Source organism: Pseudophryne corroboree, chromosome 4 (genome assembly GCF_028390025.1).
Source record: "Pseudophryne corroboree isolate aPseCor3 chromosome 4, aPseCor3.hap2, whole genome shotgun sequence".
Classification (NCBI taxonomy): Eukaryota; Metazoa; Chordata; class Amphibia; order Anura; family Myobatrachidae; genus Pseudophryne; species Pseudophryne corroboree.
The window spans coordinates 198,449,454-198,467,250 of NC_086447.1; the positions used below are offsets into that span (position 1 = coordinate 198,449,454).

The 17,797-nt window shown below is 48.7% G+C and overlaps 1 protein-coding gene across 3 annotated transcripts in view; it reads right to left on the reverse strand.

The window, feature by feature from the left end:
* The window catches only part of INPP5D (inositol polyphosphate-5-phosphatase D), a 298,231-nt gene that overhangs the window by 7,903 nt on the left and 272,531 nt on the right, over window positions 1-17,797 (reverse strand). For 2 of the 3 annotated variants that reach the window (XM_063915723.1, XM_063915725.1), the window contains 2 exons: window positions 14,509-14,593; window positions 11,124-11,198 (listed from right to left, as the gene is read on the reverse strand). In XM_063915723.1, the coding sequence (XP_063771793.1) occupies window positions 11,124-11,198; window positions 14,509-14,593 (160 nt within the window). The remainder of the gene's footprint in view (window positions 1-11,123; window positions 11,199-14,508; window positions 14,594-17,797) is intronic. The other variant, XM_063915724.1, reaches the window with a different exon arrangement.

Here is a 17,797-nt window from a genome sequence, read left to right on the forward strand (position 1 = left end):
GTGTGGTCGCAAGTGGTTAAATGTTTAATTCCCCGAAGAGACACTTCATTTTCCCAGCCTCCCTTAAACATTGTCAATGTGTTTCTCAGGAGATACCAAGAGCAACAGGGTGTCGATTTTAATTCATGACAAAGTCCTTTTTACTTTGTCACCCATGTTTTGCTAATGCAAAGTGCTATATTGTGCTAAGTGATGATTTCAAAGTTGGACTTAAGTTTGGATAAAGATCGTTCCCCAGTAAGCTGTGTGTGTGACACCTCCACTTCAAGTTGCAAAAGAAACTGCTTTCTTTCTCATTGGGCCTAACTCAGACATGTATGCAAACCCGATGGTTAACGTACATCTCTGACGTTTGTCAATCCTTGCGCAGGACCTGTGTCTGCAATGACGGTCGCAGTGCCCCCTTAGCCACAACATGATTGACATGCTGCAGCTGTTTGGGGGCAGGGAAGGGCAGAGATGGCCAGCATTACAGAAATGGGTGCACGTCAGGACAGTGGCTATGTCCTTGGACACAGCTTCACTGGCCCCTGAGGAATGATATATATTGCTATCTGCTGGAGGTAACCCTGTGATATAAGAACAAGTCCTTTCACTGGTGAAGGCAACCCTTCCTATGTTAGACAAGTAACAGTTCATTGTGTGGTTAGGTTATTGCCACACACATTATTTCCTGGCACCTTCTCCTGCTTTGTGTATTTATTTATTTCCAGTTATTTATATAGGCCTTCATTCCGAGTTGTTCGCTCGCTAGCTGCTTTTAGCAGCAGTGCAAACGCTAAGCCGCCGCCCTCTGGGAGTGTATCTTAGCTTAGCAGAAGTGCGAACGAAAGGATCGCAGCGCTGCTACAAAAAGAGATTGTGCAGTTTCTGAGTAGCTCGCGACTTACTCCTAGCTAGCGATCACTTCAGTCTGTTTAGTTCCTGTTTTGACGTCAAAAACACGCCCTGCGTTCGGCCAGCCACGCCTACGTTTCCCCAGCCACTCCTGCGTTTTAATCTGGCACGCCTGCGTTCTTACACACACTCCCCGAAAACGGTCAGTTACCACCCAGAAACACCCACTTCCTGTCAATCACTCTGCGGCCAGCAGTGCGACTGAAAAGACTTTGTGTGAAACTGCATTGGCTTTTGCGAAAGTACGTTGCGCGTGTGCGGTATGCACCATACGCATGTGCAGAAGTGCCGATTTTTTGCCTGATCGCTGCGCTGCAAACAACGGCAGCTGGCAATCAACTCAGAATGAGGGCCATAGCTCACACAAATTCCGCAGCGCTTTACAGAGAATATTTGCCCATTCACATCAGTCCCTGCCCCAGTGGAGCTTACAATCTATTTTCCCTATCACATGTACACACACAAACACATTCACGCTTGGGTTCATTTTGTTGGGAGCCAATTAACCTACCAGTATAGTTTTGGGATTGTGGGAGGAAACCGGAGTACCCGGCGGAAACCCACGCAAGGATGGGGAGAATATACAAACTCAACACAGTTAGAGCCATGGTGGGAATGGAACCCATGACATCAGTGCTGTGAGGCAGTAATGCTAACCATTACACCATCTGTACAGTATATAGATGGCAATCACGTTTTTCTTTCTCTTCTACAAGTGTTTTTCCTATTTACCATGTAGCATCCCATTATTATCAGTTTTATTTATCTTTCATAATAAGTGCTTGAAAAGTGTTTTGGGATATTCTTCCCAAACCTACACTTGTCATTGCTTTTCTCAGCAGAAAAATATGAAATTCAAGCTAAATGTCACTATTCCCAAAATGCCCCAGTGATCTGTGCTAGGTGCCTTATTATAATAGCTCTAATTAGCACCTTTCAAGTTTTATTGACTACACACGTACTGTATATCTACCCTTCTCTACACTGTCATCCAGCTAAGTCTCACTTATACCCTCATTATAGTTCTCTTCAAAAATCTTTTATTCTAGTTGATCTGTTTTGCTTGGAAATATTTCATATTGCCAGGGGCGTAGCGAGGGTGGCTCCAGTGGAGCACGAGCTTCGGGCGCCGGAAAAGTTAGAGGGCGCGCCGCCTGCTCACCCCCTCCTTCTGCCCACTATTTCACGAGCTGCTGTACAGGCACCCGCAGAGCAGGAGGAGTAGAAGCAGAGGGGTGCACACTGAGGTGGCCAGAGGTGACAGCAGGAGGCACTGACAGCCGCCACATGCCGGAACTCTGCCGCCCTCCTTATACTGTATGTCTCACTGTCTGCTTGTAGCTGTGCAGCAGGTTACTTCTGTCCCGCTACATCACTCTCTGCCTCGGCTACTGCAGCACCTCTTTCTGCCCCAGTAGCTGTTGCAGCTCTTTCTGCCCTGGCTGCTACAGCACCTCTCTCTACATTGATGCTGCAGTACCTTTCTCTGCCTCAGCTACTGCTACAGCACCTCACTCTGCATTAGAAGCTACAGAGTAACATGTATAAGCGGTTCTACTGTGGCATAACCTCCCCTATATTTTTTGTGGCGCGCCTTCGGTGCGCTCTGTCCCTGTTTTGGTCGTGAGGGGAGCCCAAAATAAACTTTACACCTGAGTTTCACAATGTCTAGAACTGGCCCTGTCACCAATGTAGTATTTTTAAAAAAATGTCTTTTGAAATGTAACATGCCCCCAATTCAGTACAGGGGAGGGGGCGCCGAAACATAGCCTTGCTCCGGGCACCATGGCACCTAGCTACACCTCTGCGATATTGCTGCCTCCACTTTTAATTGTACATACCTCTTTAATGCCTCTTCTACAGCCAACCACCATGCCTCCCCGTTTTCCATCACTAAGCTCTTTCCTAGTTTACACTATACTGAATCACACTGCTTCTATCTTCACCAACCCCAGTTCCCAATGAAAATTCTCATTCAGCCCTCTAATCATCCTTTCCCTCAACTTAGCTGCAATCTTCCCATTTAGGTGCAGCCCATATCTGCCGTAGCTGAGAGTGGAAGTTGTCTAATCTCCAAAAGTCCCAAACCCTGCATACACCAACTTCTGAGCCACTTATTAACCTCACTAAGATTCCGCTGTATTACAGGTGTAGCACATGGCACAGGTAACAGTTTAAAATGTTTTACTGCCAAAGTCTTTGTTTTACATTTAGGCCTACTGTCTTATTCTCTGAAATAGCTTTTCAAAGCTATCAATTTACTTGGTCATTGACATGAATATGTACTATGGGCCTGATTCAGGTTGGATCGCAATAAGCCATCACACACCAAAAATTACGAAAAGGATGCGGGCAAATGCGCAGCGCCCGTCCCGCACATGCGCCCGTCCTGCGCATGCACCCACATTTTCTGCGGACACCTGCAAAAAATGAGAATGCCCCTGCCTGTCAGTCAGGCAGAGACGTTTACTAAGGGGGGGGGGGGGGGGGGGGGGTAGCGGCGGCAATGCTCCGTTTCCTAGGTGAAGCGTTGCAGGGATGGAGGTCAAAACGGGGGGCGTGGCAGTGCGCATGGGGACGTGACCGTGCCGGCTGCGTGATGTCACGCGCAGCCGCCGTAATCGTAATTTCTACGATCAAGCAGAAACTGCAATGCAATCACAATTTCTCTGACGTCCCAGTGGATGCTGGGGACTCCGTAAGGACCATGGGGAATAGACGGGCTCCGCAGGAGACTGGGCACTCTAAGAAAGAATTAGTACTACAGGTGTGCACTGGCTCCTCCCTCTATGCCCCTCCTCCAGACCTCAGTTAGAATCTATGCCCGGAAGGAGCTGGGTGCATTTTAGTGAGCTCTCCTGAGCTTGCTATTAAGAAAGTATTTTAGTTAGGTTTTTTATTTTCAGAGAGCTTCTGCTGGCAACAGACTCTCTGCTACGTGGGACTGAGGGGAGAGAAGCAAACCTACTAACTGCGGCTAGGTTGCGCTTCTTAGGCTACTGGACACCATTAGCTCCAGAGGGTTCGAACACAGGAACTTAACCTTGGTCGGCCGTTCCCGGAGCCGCGCCGCCGCCCCCCTCGCAGAGCCAGAAGACAGAAGCCGGCGGGTGAAGCAAGAAGACGTCAAAACCGGCGGCAGAAGACTCCTGTCTTCACATGAGGTAGCGCACAGCACTGCAGCTGTGCGCCATTGCGCCCACACTAACCCACACACTCCGGTCACTGTAGGGTGCAGGGCGCGGGGGGGGGGGGGGCGCCCTGGGCAGCAAATGAGTACCTCCTGGCAAAAGCAGCATATATACAGCTGGGCACTGTATATATGCATGAGCCCCCGCCATTTTTTACACCAAATCGCGGGACAGAAGCCCGCCGCTGAGGGGGCGGGGCTTCTTCCTCAGCACTCACCAGCGCCATTTTCTCTCCACAGCTCCGCTGAGAGGAAGCTCCCCAGGCTCTCCCCTGCAGACTCACGGTAGAAAGAGGGTAAAAAGAGAGGGGGGGCACATAAATTTAGCGCAATAATCATATATACAGCAGCTACTGGGTAAACACTAAGTTACTGTGTGATTCCTGGGTCATATAGCGCTGGGGTGTGTGCTGGCATACTCTCTCTCTGTCTCTCCAAAAGGCCTTGTGGGGGTCCTGTCCTCATATAGAGCATCCCCTGTGTGTGTGGTGTGTCGGTACGCTTGTGTCGACATGTTTGACGAAGAGGGCTATGTGGAGGCAGAGCAGGTGCAGATAAATGAGGTGTCCCCGCCGACGGCGCCGACACCTGATTGGATGGATATGTGGAAGGTGTTAAATGATAATGTAAACTCCTTGCATAAAAGGTTGGATAAAGCTGAAGCCTTGGGACAGTCGGGGTCTCAGCCCATGCCTGATCCTACAGCGCAGAGGCCGTCAGGGTCTCAGAAGCGCCCACTATCCCATATTGTTGACACAGATGTCGACACGGATTCTGACTCCAGTGTCGATGGCGATGATGCAAAATTGCAGCCTAAAATGGCTAAAGCCATCCGCTACATGATTGTAGCTATGAAGGATGTATTGCACAAATCAGAGGTAAACCCTGTCCCCGACAAGAGGGTTTATATGTTTGGGGAGAAAAAGCAAGAGGTGACTTTTCCCCCGTCACATGAGTTAAATGAGTTATGTGAAAAAGCTTGGGATTCTCCTGATAGGAAAGGGCTGATTTCCAAAAGGTTACTTATGGCGTACCCCTTCCCACCAACGGACAGGATGCGCTGGGAATCCTCCCCTAGGGTAGACAAAGCTCTGACACGCTTATCTAAGAAGGTGGCCCTGCCGTCACAGGATACGGCCTCCCTCAAGGATCCTTCGGATAGGAAGCAGGAAGGTATCCTGAAGTCTGTTTATACACATTCCGGTACCATACTGCGGCCGGCAATTGCGTCGGCCTGGATGTGTAGTGCTGTAGCAGCATGGACAGATACTCTGTCTGAGGAACTGGATACCTTGGACAAGGATACTATTTTACTGACCCTGGGGCATATAAAAGACGCTGTCCTATATATGAGGGATGCCCAGAGGGACATTTGCCTACTGGGCTCTAGAATAAATGCAATGTCGATTTCTGCCAGAAGGGTTCTGTGGACTCGGCAATGGACAGGTGATGCCGACTCAAAAAAGCACATGGAGGTTTTACCCTATAGGGTTGAGGAATTGTTTGGGGACGGTCTCTCGGACCTAGTTTCCACAGCTACAGCTGGGAAGTCAAATTTTTTGCCATATATTCCCTCACAGCCTAAGAAAGCACAGTATTACTGAATGCAGGCCCTCATTCCGAGTTGTTCGCTCGCAAGGCGATTTTAGCAGAGTTACACACGCTAAGCCGCCGCCTACTGGGAGTGAATCTTAGCTTCTTAAAATTGCGAACGATGTATTCGCAATATTGCGATTACAAACTACTTAGCAGTTTCAGAGTAGCTTCAGACTTACTCGGCATCTGCGATCAGTACAGTGCTTGTCGTTCCTGGTTTGACGTCACAAACACACCCAGCGTTCGCCCAGACACTCCCCCGTTTCTCCAGCCACTCCCGCGTTTTTTCCGGAAACGGTAGCGTTTTTATCCACACGCCCATAAAACGCTGTGTTTACACCCAGTAACACCCATTTCCTGTCAATCACATTACGATCGCCGGAGCGAAGAAAAAGCCGTGAGTAAAAAAACTATCTTCATAGCAAAATTACTTGGCGCAGTCGCAGTGCGAACATTGCGCATGCGTACTAAGCTGAAAAACGCTGCGATGCGAAGAAAATTACCGAGCGAACGACTCGGAATGACCCCCGCAGTCCTTTCGATCACAAAAAGGCAAGAAAGTCAGAGGTGCATCCTTTCTTGCCAGAGGCAGGGGTAGAGGAAAGAAGCTGCACCATACAGCTAGTTCCCAGGAACAGAAGTCCTCCCCGGCTTCCACTAAATCCACCGCATGACGCTGGCGCTCCACAGGTGGAGCCGGGAGCGGTGGGGGCGCGTCTCCGAAAATTCAGCCACCAGTGGGTTTGCTCACAGGTGGATCCCTGGGCTATACAGATTGTGTCTCAGGGATACAAGCTGGAGTTCGAAGTGATGCCCCTCACCGTTACCTAAAATCAGCCCTGCCTGCTTCCCCCATAGAAAGGGAAGTAGTGTTAGCGGCAATTCACAAATTATATCTCCAGCAGGTGGTGGTACAGGTTCACCTCCCTCAACAGGGAAGGGGTTACTATTCCACAATGTTTGTGGTTCCGAAACCGGACGGTTCGGTCAGACCCATATTGAATTTAAAATCCCTGAACATTTACCTGAAAAGGTTCAAGTTCAAGATGGAATCGCTCAGAGCGGTCATTGCAAGCCTGGAAGGGGGGGATTATATGGTGTCTCTGGACATAAAGGATGCTTACCTTCATGTCCCCATTTATCCACCTCATCAGGAGTACCTCAGATTTGTGGTACAGGACTGTCATTACCAATTCCAGACGTTGCCGTTTGGTCTCTCCACGGCACCGAGAATATTTACCAAGGTAATGGCGGAAATGATGGTGCTCCTTCGAAAGCAAGGTGTCACAGTTATCCCATACTTGGACGATCTCCTCATAAAGGCGAGGTCCAGAGAGCAGTTGCTGATCAGCGTAGCACACTCTCAGGAAGTGTTGCAACAGCACGGCTGGATTTTGAATATTCCAAAGTCGCAGCTGATCCCTACGACTCGTCTGCCCTTCCTGGGCATGATTCTGGACACGGACCAGAAGAAGGTGTTTCTCCCGGCGGAGAAGGCTCAGGAGCTCGTGACTCTGGTCAGAGACCTCTTAAAACCAAAACAGGTGTCGGTGCATCACTGCACGCGAGTCCTGGGAAAGATGGTGACGTCATATGAAGCCATTCCCTTCGGCAAGTTCCATGCGAGGACCTTTCAGTGGGATCTGTTGGACAAGTGGTCCGGATCGCATCTTCAGATGCATCGGCTGATCACCCTATCCCCCAGGGCCAGGGTGTCTCTTCTGTGGTGGCTGTAGAGTGCTCACCTTCTCGAGGGCCGCAGGTTCACATACAGGACTGGGTCCTGGTGACCACGGATGCAAGCCTCCGAGGATGGGGGGCAGTCACTCAGGGAAGAAACTTCCAAGGGCTGTGGTCAAGTCAGGAGGCTTGTCTGCACATCAATATCCTGGAACTAAGGGCCATATGCAACGCCCTGAGTCAAGCGGAGCTTCTGCTTCGCTACCAACCGGTGCTGATTCAGTCAGACAACATCACCGCAGTGGCTCATGTAAACCGCCAGGGCGGCACAAGAAGCAGGGTGGCGATGGCGGAAGCCACCAGGATTCTTCGTTGGGCGGAGAATCACGTGCAAGCACTGTCAGCAGTGTTCATTCCGGGAGTGGACAACTGGGAAGCAGACTTCCTCAGCAGGCACGACCTCCACCCGGGAGAGTCGGGACTTCATCAAGAAGTCTTCACACAGATTACAAATCGATGGGAACTGCCACAGGTGGACATGATGGCATCCCGCCTCAACAAAAAGCTACAAAGGTATTGCGCCAGGTCAAGAGACCCTCAGGCGATAGCTGTGGACGCACTAGTAACACCGTGGGTGTTCCAGTCAGTCTATGTGTTTCCTCCTCTTCCTCTCATACCCAAGGTGCTGAGAATCGTAAGAAAAAGAGGAGTGAGAACAATACTCATTGTCCCGGATTGGCCAAGAAGGACTTGGTACCCGGAACTGCAAGAAATGCTCACAGAGGACCCATGGCCTCTGCCTCTCAGACAGGACCTGTTGCAACAGGGGCCCTGTCTGTTCCAAGACTTACCGCGGCTGCGTTTGACGGCATGGCGGTTGAACGCCGGATCCTAGCGGAAAAAGGCATTCCGGATGAAGTTATTCCTACGCTAATAAAGGCTAGGAAGGATGTGACAGCAAAACATTATCACCGTATATGGCGAAAATATGTTGCTTGGTGTGAGGCCAGGAAGGCCCTACAGAGGAATTCCAGCTGGGCCGGTTCCTGCACTTCCTACAGTCAGGAGTGACTATGGGCTTAAAATTGGGGTCCATAAAGGTCCAGATTTCGGCCCTCTCCATTTTCTTTCAAAAGGAACTGGCTTCACTTCCTGAGGTTCAGACGTTTGTTAAGGGAGTGCTGCATATTCAGCCCCCTTTTGTGCCACCAGTGGCACCTTGGGATCTTACCGTGGTGTTGAGTTTCCTAAAATCTCACTGGTTTGAGCCACTTAAGACCGTGGAGTTAAAATATCTCACGTGGAAAGTGGTCATGCTATTGGCCTTAGCTTCGGCTAGGTGTGTGTCAGAATTGGCGGCTTTGTCATGTAAAAGCCCCTATCTGGTTTTCCATATGGACAGGGCAGAATTACGGACTCGTCCGCAATTTCTGCCGAAGGTGGTGTCATCTTTTCATTTGAACCAACCTATTGTGGTGCCTGCGGCTACTCGTGACTTGGAGGATTCCAAGTTGCTTGATGTAGTCAGGGCTTTGAAGATCTATGTAGCCAGGACGGCTGGAGTCAGGAAAACTGACTCGCTGTTTATCAGGTATTCATCCAACAAGCTGGGTGCTCCTGCTTCAAAGCAAACTATTGCTCGCTGGATCTGTAACACGATTCAGCAGGCTCATTCTGCGGCTGGATTGCTGCATCCAAAATCAGTGAAAGCTCATTCCACAAGGAAAGTGGGCTCTTCTTGGGCGGCTGCCCGAGGGGTCTCGGCATTACAGCTTTGCCGAGCAGCTACTTGGTCGGGTTCAAACACCTTTGCTAAGTTCTACAAGTTTGATACCCTGGCTGAGGAGGACCTTGTGTTTGCCCATTCGGTGCTGCAGAGTCATCCGCACTCTCCCGCCCGTTTGGGAGCTTTGGTATAATCCCCATGGTCCTTACGGAGTCCCCAGCATCCACTAGGACGTTAGAGAAAATAAGATTTTACTCACCGGTAAATCTATTTCTCGTAGTCCGTAGTGGATGCTGGGCGCCCGTCCCAAGTGCGGACTTTCTGCAATACGTGTATATAGTTATTGCTTAATAAAGGGTTATGTTATGTTGGCATCCATTGTTTGATGCTCTGTTGTTGTTCATACTGTTGACTGGGTAAGTTTATCACAAGTTATACGGTGTGATTGGTGTGGCTGGTATGAGTCTTACCCTGGATTCCAAAATCCTTTCCTTGTAATGTCAGCTCTTCCGGGCAGTTTCCTTAACTGAGGTCTGGAGGAGGGGCATAGAGGGAGGAGCCAGTGCACACCAGTAGTACTAATTCTTTCTTAGAGTGCCCAGTCTCCTGCGGAGCCCGTCTATTCCCCATGGTCCTTACGGAGTCCCCAGCATCCACTACGGACTACAAGAAATAGATTTACCGGTGCGTAAAATCTTATTTTCTGCTTGATCGAGGGGGGGAGCGGTCAGCGGTCAGCATGCATTCACAAGGACTGCAAGTTATGCTACTAAGCAGAATTTGCAATCCAACCTGAATCACGCCCTGTGACCGGTAGAGCAGTGATTTTCGACCTTTTACAACTCGTGGCACACTGAACAAGATTTAAATATTGCCAAGGCACATTCAGATATAATAGTGATGCATGGTGCAGTTGCGTGTCCTAAGATGTCATGTCACAGCTTCTCCATAGGTAACGCCTGAGCCACATCTGAGGAAGCCAGAAGAGCCCAACACTGCCCGGGCCCAAAATTAGAACTGGCTCTGCAACCACTAAACCCACTAGTATTGATCGTTCCAGGGCCTCAGTAGCTGCAAAACGCTGACGGGCCTGGCTGTGCTTCTGTGGCGGCACACCTGGAGACTGCTCAGGGCACAGTGGTTGAAAAACACTGCGCTAGAGTCTTCCACAGCCCCTATCAACAATTTATATACAATACGCCAACGGAAAAATTGCTCTGTGTTCACAGTTCTGGCAACTAATAATTAAGGGGTAGATGTATGGAGCAGTGAAAAGAATAGAGAAGTGAGCCAGTAGAGAAGTTGCCCATAGCAACCAATCAGCTGCTACATATAATTTTGTAGAATGCATTTAATAACTGTTACTTCAAAGTTGATTGGTTGCCATAGGCAACTTCTCCACTGGCTCACTTCTCCACTAATTTCACTGCTTCATACATTTCCCTCTAAATCCCCTGCCACCACCAGCTGGCTTCCCTTCGCTACAATCCTGTTCCTGTCTTCACTGGAGTCATTCCACTCGTTGCTAGTGGGAGTATCTTAGGCTGTACAGACAACCCCATTATCAGCCAATAGCAACTTATTTATTGGGGTGTCTCAGATCAGGTTTAGCCTCCTTGACAGTCTCATTCCAACCAGCTTCCTTTCTCAGTATCCTATTTTCTCATGTCTCCACCAAGAGCTGTATCTAGAGGTTCAGGATCCCTTGGCAAATTAAAGGACTTCAGTAATTAAAACTACTACTCAGCTACGTTGCAACATCATTACACTTATGGGCCACAACATCATGGAAGCTCCGTAACAGAACACAGAGCCGTGAATTCAGAGCAAAAGGCAAGGTTGGGATAGTTTGTGGAGAGTGTTCCCCATTGTAGGGCGTCCACGACCGCCCAGAGGTTAAAATTTGGGTTGCCAGGTGGTTACCTTGGCACGTGCAAGACATTGCTTTTTAGAGAACCTTAACATATTAGTCCACCAGCCTTTGCACTAAAAAAAAAAAAAAAAGAGAATGTGTCTGCTGCCGCTTGTAATTACCTGCCCAGCGTCTCTGGAGGGCACACAGGAATGCCTCGCATCCGGGCCATTTTGTCCACAAAGCCTTTCGTACTCCTACAAACACATAGGAACATGTCAGTCCCAACCAGTCTATGACACTGTCGAGTTATGAAAAGACTTGGAGACTCCATAACCACGCTCACACATTTCTAGCTGCTTCCAACCGTGCACATAGTACAAAGTTGACAAGAGGGGATTTGGTTATTCATTATAAATATGCTGGTGCTGTGCTCATGAGATTAACTATATAAGTTCATTCAAACCATTGAAAAAAAAAACATTTTAGAAATAGCCCACTTTGCTTGGAGGGTATGGGTCATTGGGTCGACACAACCTAGGTCGACAGTCAGTAGGACGACCACTATTGGTCGACATGGTCATTAGGTCGACATGTACTAGGTGGACAGGTCAAAAGGTCGACATGAGGTTTTTTTTTTTCGTTTTCTTTGTAAAGTGACGGAGTACCCCAATTAGTGGACTGTGTGCCCTCACATGGCGAGCGAGCTTCGGGCAATGTGCCTCGCTCCGCTACCGCTGCGCTTGGCACAGGTTACCGTTCTCAATTGTAGTCCACGTGAATCGTAAAGTATGAAAAAGTTCAAAAATTGAAGGAAAAAAATGTGAAAAACTCATGTCGACTTTTTGAACTGTCGACCTAGTACATGTCGATCTATTGACCATGTCAACCTAATGCATGTCGACCAATAGCGGTCAACCTAATGACTGTCAACCTAACTGGTGTCGACCTTATGACCGAATCCCTTGCTGGGGTCCCTGATATCAGATCCACACAATGCCTTCCCCCCGCTAGCAACACTGTTACACATTATCGTGTAAAGAATGCAAATGGCTGACTAGTGATACAGTAGCTGCTACCTGTGACAACATCCATCAGAGAGAACACTGGCATCCTAATATCTTAGTGGTAGTGATAGGAGCTTCCACCAAAACACACTGGCACAGAGTATGAGGGATGGTTAGCCCACTGAGAGGACATGCCCTACAAGCAGTAGACCGTCTTCCATTTCTCTTCCTATACACTGTTCATTCTCCCAGTTGTGTCTTCTTATTAATCTATGTGCACTCCGAATCACACTGAATTGAGGATGGTGTTAAAAACATAAAATAGATTATAATGCTGCCAATATAGAAATTATGAATTTGATCCAGCACGTGCTCTCCACTCAGCTTTGTGTATAAGACAGGGGAACAAGCCCTACTTTATATAGGATTAGTATACTAATGTAACCCAACTCCTCACCCAAGGTTATGTGAGAAACCAACGAACACGTAGTGCCTCCACCCAAGTATAAATAAGCAAGCTTAAAATAGACTCTAATCCCCAACACTGTTTTCTGTTAAATATCTATCATATCTAATAATACAGAGTTTACATACATAAATTCATTAATAGCATGGGTAAAATCCTTCTTACGCTTTACGATGCACAGTGTATTTAAAATCCTGTGGTAGTATGGCTCCAAATTAAAGAAAGCCTTCCTCCAACTGGAACATCAGTTTTAGTACAATATTTAGAAGCGCTATGCAGTGCAGTTTCTAGCCGCGGGCGAGCCGAGCGATAGCACTGGTCGCCAGCCCGGCACTTGCTGACTCTACTATCCCGCTCCCTCTCCTCCCTTCTATAGTAGTCATGTCATTCCTCAAAACGGAATGATAACAGTGCTGGCGCCCACCAGAGAGTACACACCCCTGGCAACGAGCATTACCCTTGGCAAAGAGCATGACACCCAGGGCATGAAACCCCTGAAAACATGCATGACATCCAGCACATGAAACTCCTGGCAACGAGCGTGACACAGAGTGCATGAAACCCCTGGCAACGAGCGTGACACCCAGCACATGAAACCCCTGGCAACGAGCAGGTAATTTAAATGTAATTAAAAGCTTTACTGCAGGGCATAATGTATATGTGCACTGCAGTGTGTGGCATAATATGGTGCAAGGGGCATTACTGTGTGGGGCTTAATATGGTGGAATGTTTTATTCTTCCTGTGGTGGCCGAGGTCTGTTGGTGTAAGGTCAAAAACTGGGGTGTAAGGCAGTCTTTTCTTATGAGGCCATGCCCATTTTAGTGAGGCTATGCCTATTTTAAAGAGGTCATGCCACCTGGCCGGGAGCGCACGTGCAAAATAGGTTTTTTTGTGTCTATGTAGAGGAGCATTTATGAATGTATATGGGGGGGTTGGCACATTTTTTTTACTGCTTGCACTGGGAGCCAAATTGTCTAGAAACAGCCCTGGAGCTATGTATATGTACACTCTTAAGGTCCGTACACATTAGACGATGACGCTCTGTGAGCGACGTCGTCTAATGTTTCCCCTCCCGGGCCGGTCATTCGGTGGCCGACTGTACACACTGAGCGATATGACCGCTCATATCGCTCAGTGACGTCACGCCTCCGCCAGCCCTGCATGCAGGTCATTGACGACAGTCCAGATCCTGCATGCATGCACTGGCGACAGCGACAATCGTTGCCGACCCGCGGGGCCGCGCATTGGTCGTCGCTGGCGGCATACACACTTGCTGATAAAATGAGCGACGTCGCTCAGGGAGAGAGAAAATGAGCGACGTCGCTCATTTTATTGGCAAGTGTGTATGGACCTTTAGTTAATGTTAGTGGATCTCCTTTGGATATGGATTTCTTGTCACCAGCCATAATTACTAAGTTTAGCCAGAAGGTTTACAAAGATAGATAGATAGATAGATAGATAGATAGATAGATAGATAGATAGATAGATAGATAGATAGATAGATAGATAGATAGATCTATATATATATATATATATATATATATATATATATATATATACACATATATATATATATATATATACATACATACACGGGATCCGGTCTCTAGGTCTACATGACTTAGGTCGACAATGTCTAGGTCGACCACTAATGGTCGACAGTAAGTAGGTCGACATGGTTTCTAGGTCGACAGGGACTCTAGGTCGACATGACAAAAGGTCGACATGAGTTTATTTATATGGTCTAGCAAGTCCCTAAGCACAGGCATTACACGCCTTATAATTAGACAGAACTCCTTATATTAAATTGGCATTTACTCACTACAGCTAACTATGGTCAGCCTTAGCCTTATTATTATGGTTGTCTGTGTAAATAGTGCCGGGTGCTTGTCAATCGATCATCAATCAGCTGCTATAGCCACTCCCCTGCCTCCTTTTCTCAGGTTCACCATTGGAGGTCAGCGGGGAGCCCAGCTCCTCTACAGCAGCCCTGCCTCTCTGGTCATTGATCACTTCATCAAGCAGCCAGCACCGCCTGTTTCCGGCACATGACACTGTGGAAACCGGTGACACTGCATATAGCTATCACTTACCTTGTTGAATGTTCCCATTGCTGGCTGCACTGGGGCTTTAATTGCTTTTGTGCCATGGTTTCATCTTTTTCAATCTTCACAAAATCTGTGTTAGGAAACAAATATGTATTTACTATCCTGGTTTCACGTTTAGGTGATTATAGCAGGATAAAGGACAAACATAAAGAGTATTCTCCACATACAAAAAGGTGTGTACTAACACTGTACATTGGGGATCATTCCGAGTTGATCGCCCGCTAGCTAGTTTTAGCAGCCGTGCAAACGCTATGCCGCCGCCCACTGGGGAGTGTACTTTAGCTTAGCAGAAGTACGAACGCTTGTGCAGCCGAGCTCTGCAAAAACAGTTTGTGCAGTTTCAGAGTAGCTCTGAACCTACTCAGCGCTTGCGATCACTTCAGCCTATTCGTGTCCGGATTTGACATCATACACCCGCCCAGCGAACGCCCAGCCACGCCTGCGTTTTCTCAGACACGCCTGCGTTTTTGCAAACACACCCTGAAAACGGTCAGTTGACACCCAGAAACGCCCCCTTCCTGTCAATATTCTTGCGGCCGTCAGTGCGACTGAAAACTTCGCTAGAATCTTTGCAAAACAACAAATGCCTCTGTACCCGTACGTCGCGCGTGCGCATTGCGATGCATAAACATGCGCAGAAATGCAGTTTTTTAGCCTGATTGCTGCGCTGCGAACAACGGCAGCTAGCGATCAACTCGGAATGACGCCCATAGGCCCTCATTCCGAGTTGTTCATTTGCTAGCTACTTTTTGCAGCCGTGCAAACGCATAGTCGCCGCCCACGGGGGAGTGTATTTTCGCTTTTCAAGTGTGCGATCGCATGTGCAGCCGAGAGGTACGAGAATGTTTTTGTAGTATCTGAGTAGGTCTGAAGTTACTCAGCCTTTGCGATCACTTCAGCCTGTCCGGTCCCGGAATTGACGTCAGACACCCACCTTGCAAACGCCTGGACACGCCTGAGTTTTCCCTACCACTCCCAGAAAACAGTCAGTTGACACCCATAAGCGCCCTCTTCCTGTCAATCTCCTTGCGATCGGTTGTGTGAATGGATTCTTCGCTAGAAGCATTGCACAGCAACGATGCGGTTTGTATCCATACGACGCGCGTGCGCATTGTGGTGCATACGCATGCGCAGTTTTGCCATTTTTTTAACTGATCGCTGCTCTGCGAAAATCGGCAGCGAGCGATCAACTCGGAATGACCCCCATAGAGCCTGATTCAGATTTATGAGTAAAGCAAAAAAAAAGCAAATACATTTATATTATTTCTGTGCAGGGTATATACTGTCTGTTTCTGCATGTGGCTCACAAATGTTAGACAACCTTATTTCTCTTACGCTTTTCAACCTTTTACAAATCGCGGCATACTGAACAAGATTTAAAAATTGGCAAGGCACATTTAAATATAATGGTGATGCATGGTGCAGTTGCGTGTCCTAGCATGTCATGTCGCGGGTTCAGTATGATATGCCGGCGGCCGGGCTCCCGGCGACCAGCATACCGGCGCTGGGAGCCCGACCGCCGGCTTACCGACAGTGTTGCGAGCGCAAATGAGCCCCTTGTGGGCTCGCTGCGCTTGCCACGCTACGGGCACGGTGGCGCGCTACACGCGCCACGCTATTTTATTCTCCCTCCAGGGGGGTCGTGGACCCCCACGAGGGAGAATAAGTGTCGGTATGCCGGCTGTCGGGATTCCGGCGCCGGTATACTGTGTGCCGGGATCCCGTCAGTCGGCATACTGAAGACCACCCCATGTCGCAGTTTCTCCATAGGTAACGCCTGAGCCACATCTGAGAAAGCCAGAAGAGCCCAACACTGCCCGGGTCCAAAATAAGAACTGGCTCTGCAACCACTAAACCCACCAGTATTGATCGTTCCAGGGCCTCAGTAGCGGCAAAACACTGACAGGCCTGGCTGTGCTTCTATGGCGGCACACCTGGAGACTGCTCAGGGCACACTAGTGTGCCACGGCACAGTGGTTGAAAACCACTGTCCTAGAGGATACTGGGGTTCCATTTAGTACTATGGGGTATAGAAGGGTCACTAGGAGCCATGGGCACTTTAAGAATTTGATAGTGTGGGCTGGCTTCTCCCTCTATGCCCCTCCTACCAGACTCAGTTTAGAAAATGTGCCCGGAGGAGCCGGTCACGCTGAAGGAAGCTCCTGAAGAGTCTTCTGCATTTATTTAATAAGTTTGTTATTTTCAGGCCGGGTTGGTTGGCACCAGCCTGCCTGCTTCATGGGTACAGAAATGGGTTCTCTGCGCACTGAGGTGTTAATCTGAGGCGGGGTGTGCTGCTGGTAATGAGGGGTGTCCCACCCCCCCTTAAATGGTAAGTATACAGATGTGGATAAATCCACAGGGAACCAGCGCTCAAACCGTATTTGTAGTGGTGAATGATACGGTTATAACGTGAAACTGAAATCAATAATGAAAAAGCAGGTAATATACTTAAGGTTGTTTATTTTATGATGCTGAGATACTTTCTTTCCCAAAAGGTATAAATTCGGTTTAAAAGTCAATCAGTGATTGGGGCACGCTCCTGGTTTGAGCTTAAATTCTGAAGTGCAAGGTTCAATTGAAAGAACAAATGCTGTAATCTTTGTAAAGTCGAAAAAAAGAAAAAGAAAAAGAAAAATGCCACAAAAAAATAATAATGATAATATGTACTAAAGTCCAAACGGTTTACAAGTCTATAGAGACTGCGGCGTCCCGCTAATCTGTGCTCTGAAGTGAAGGATTCTCTTGTGAAGTAATGAACACTTGACAGCGGTAGTGTATGCTTTGGTTAGAGTGGAGAATAAGGACCCTGGACTGGCGCTATTCCTCCTGCAGCACGTCCCACAGTAGAGCGCCCGAATCAGGCCCGCTCTGCGGGGCCGCTTACCTGGGGTGTGCGCCTGTCACGGAGGCAAAGTGGACCCGGCCGGAGATCTCCGAGCGGCTGGCCGTGCCTCTCCTCCTCCTACAGGGACTTACCTTCTCCCTTCCCCTCCGCCTTCCACTCTACGCTGCCTCAGGCTTCTTCCGTCGCCTGGCAACCGGTTGCTTCCGGAACTCCGGATCACGTGACCGGATGGTTTGCGGAAAAGATTAGCAGTACTGTCCTTCTTTGCAGTGAACATTCGTCCTCAGTCCAATGTAGTATAGATGGGTAGCTCCAATGCGTTTCGACCTGTTAGGGTCTTCCTCTGGGAGGCTGCCTGCTTCATGGGACTTGGGGGGGGAGGGGACGACCCAACCTCTTGAAGGATTAATGGCCCCGTTCCCCACT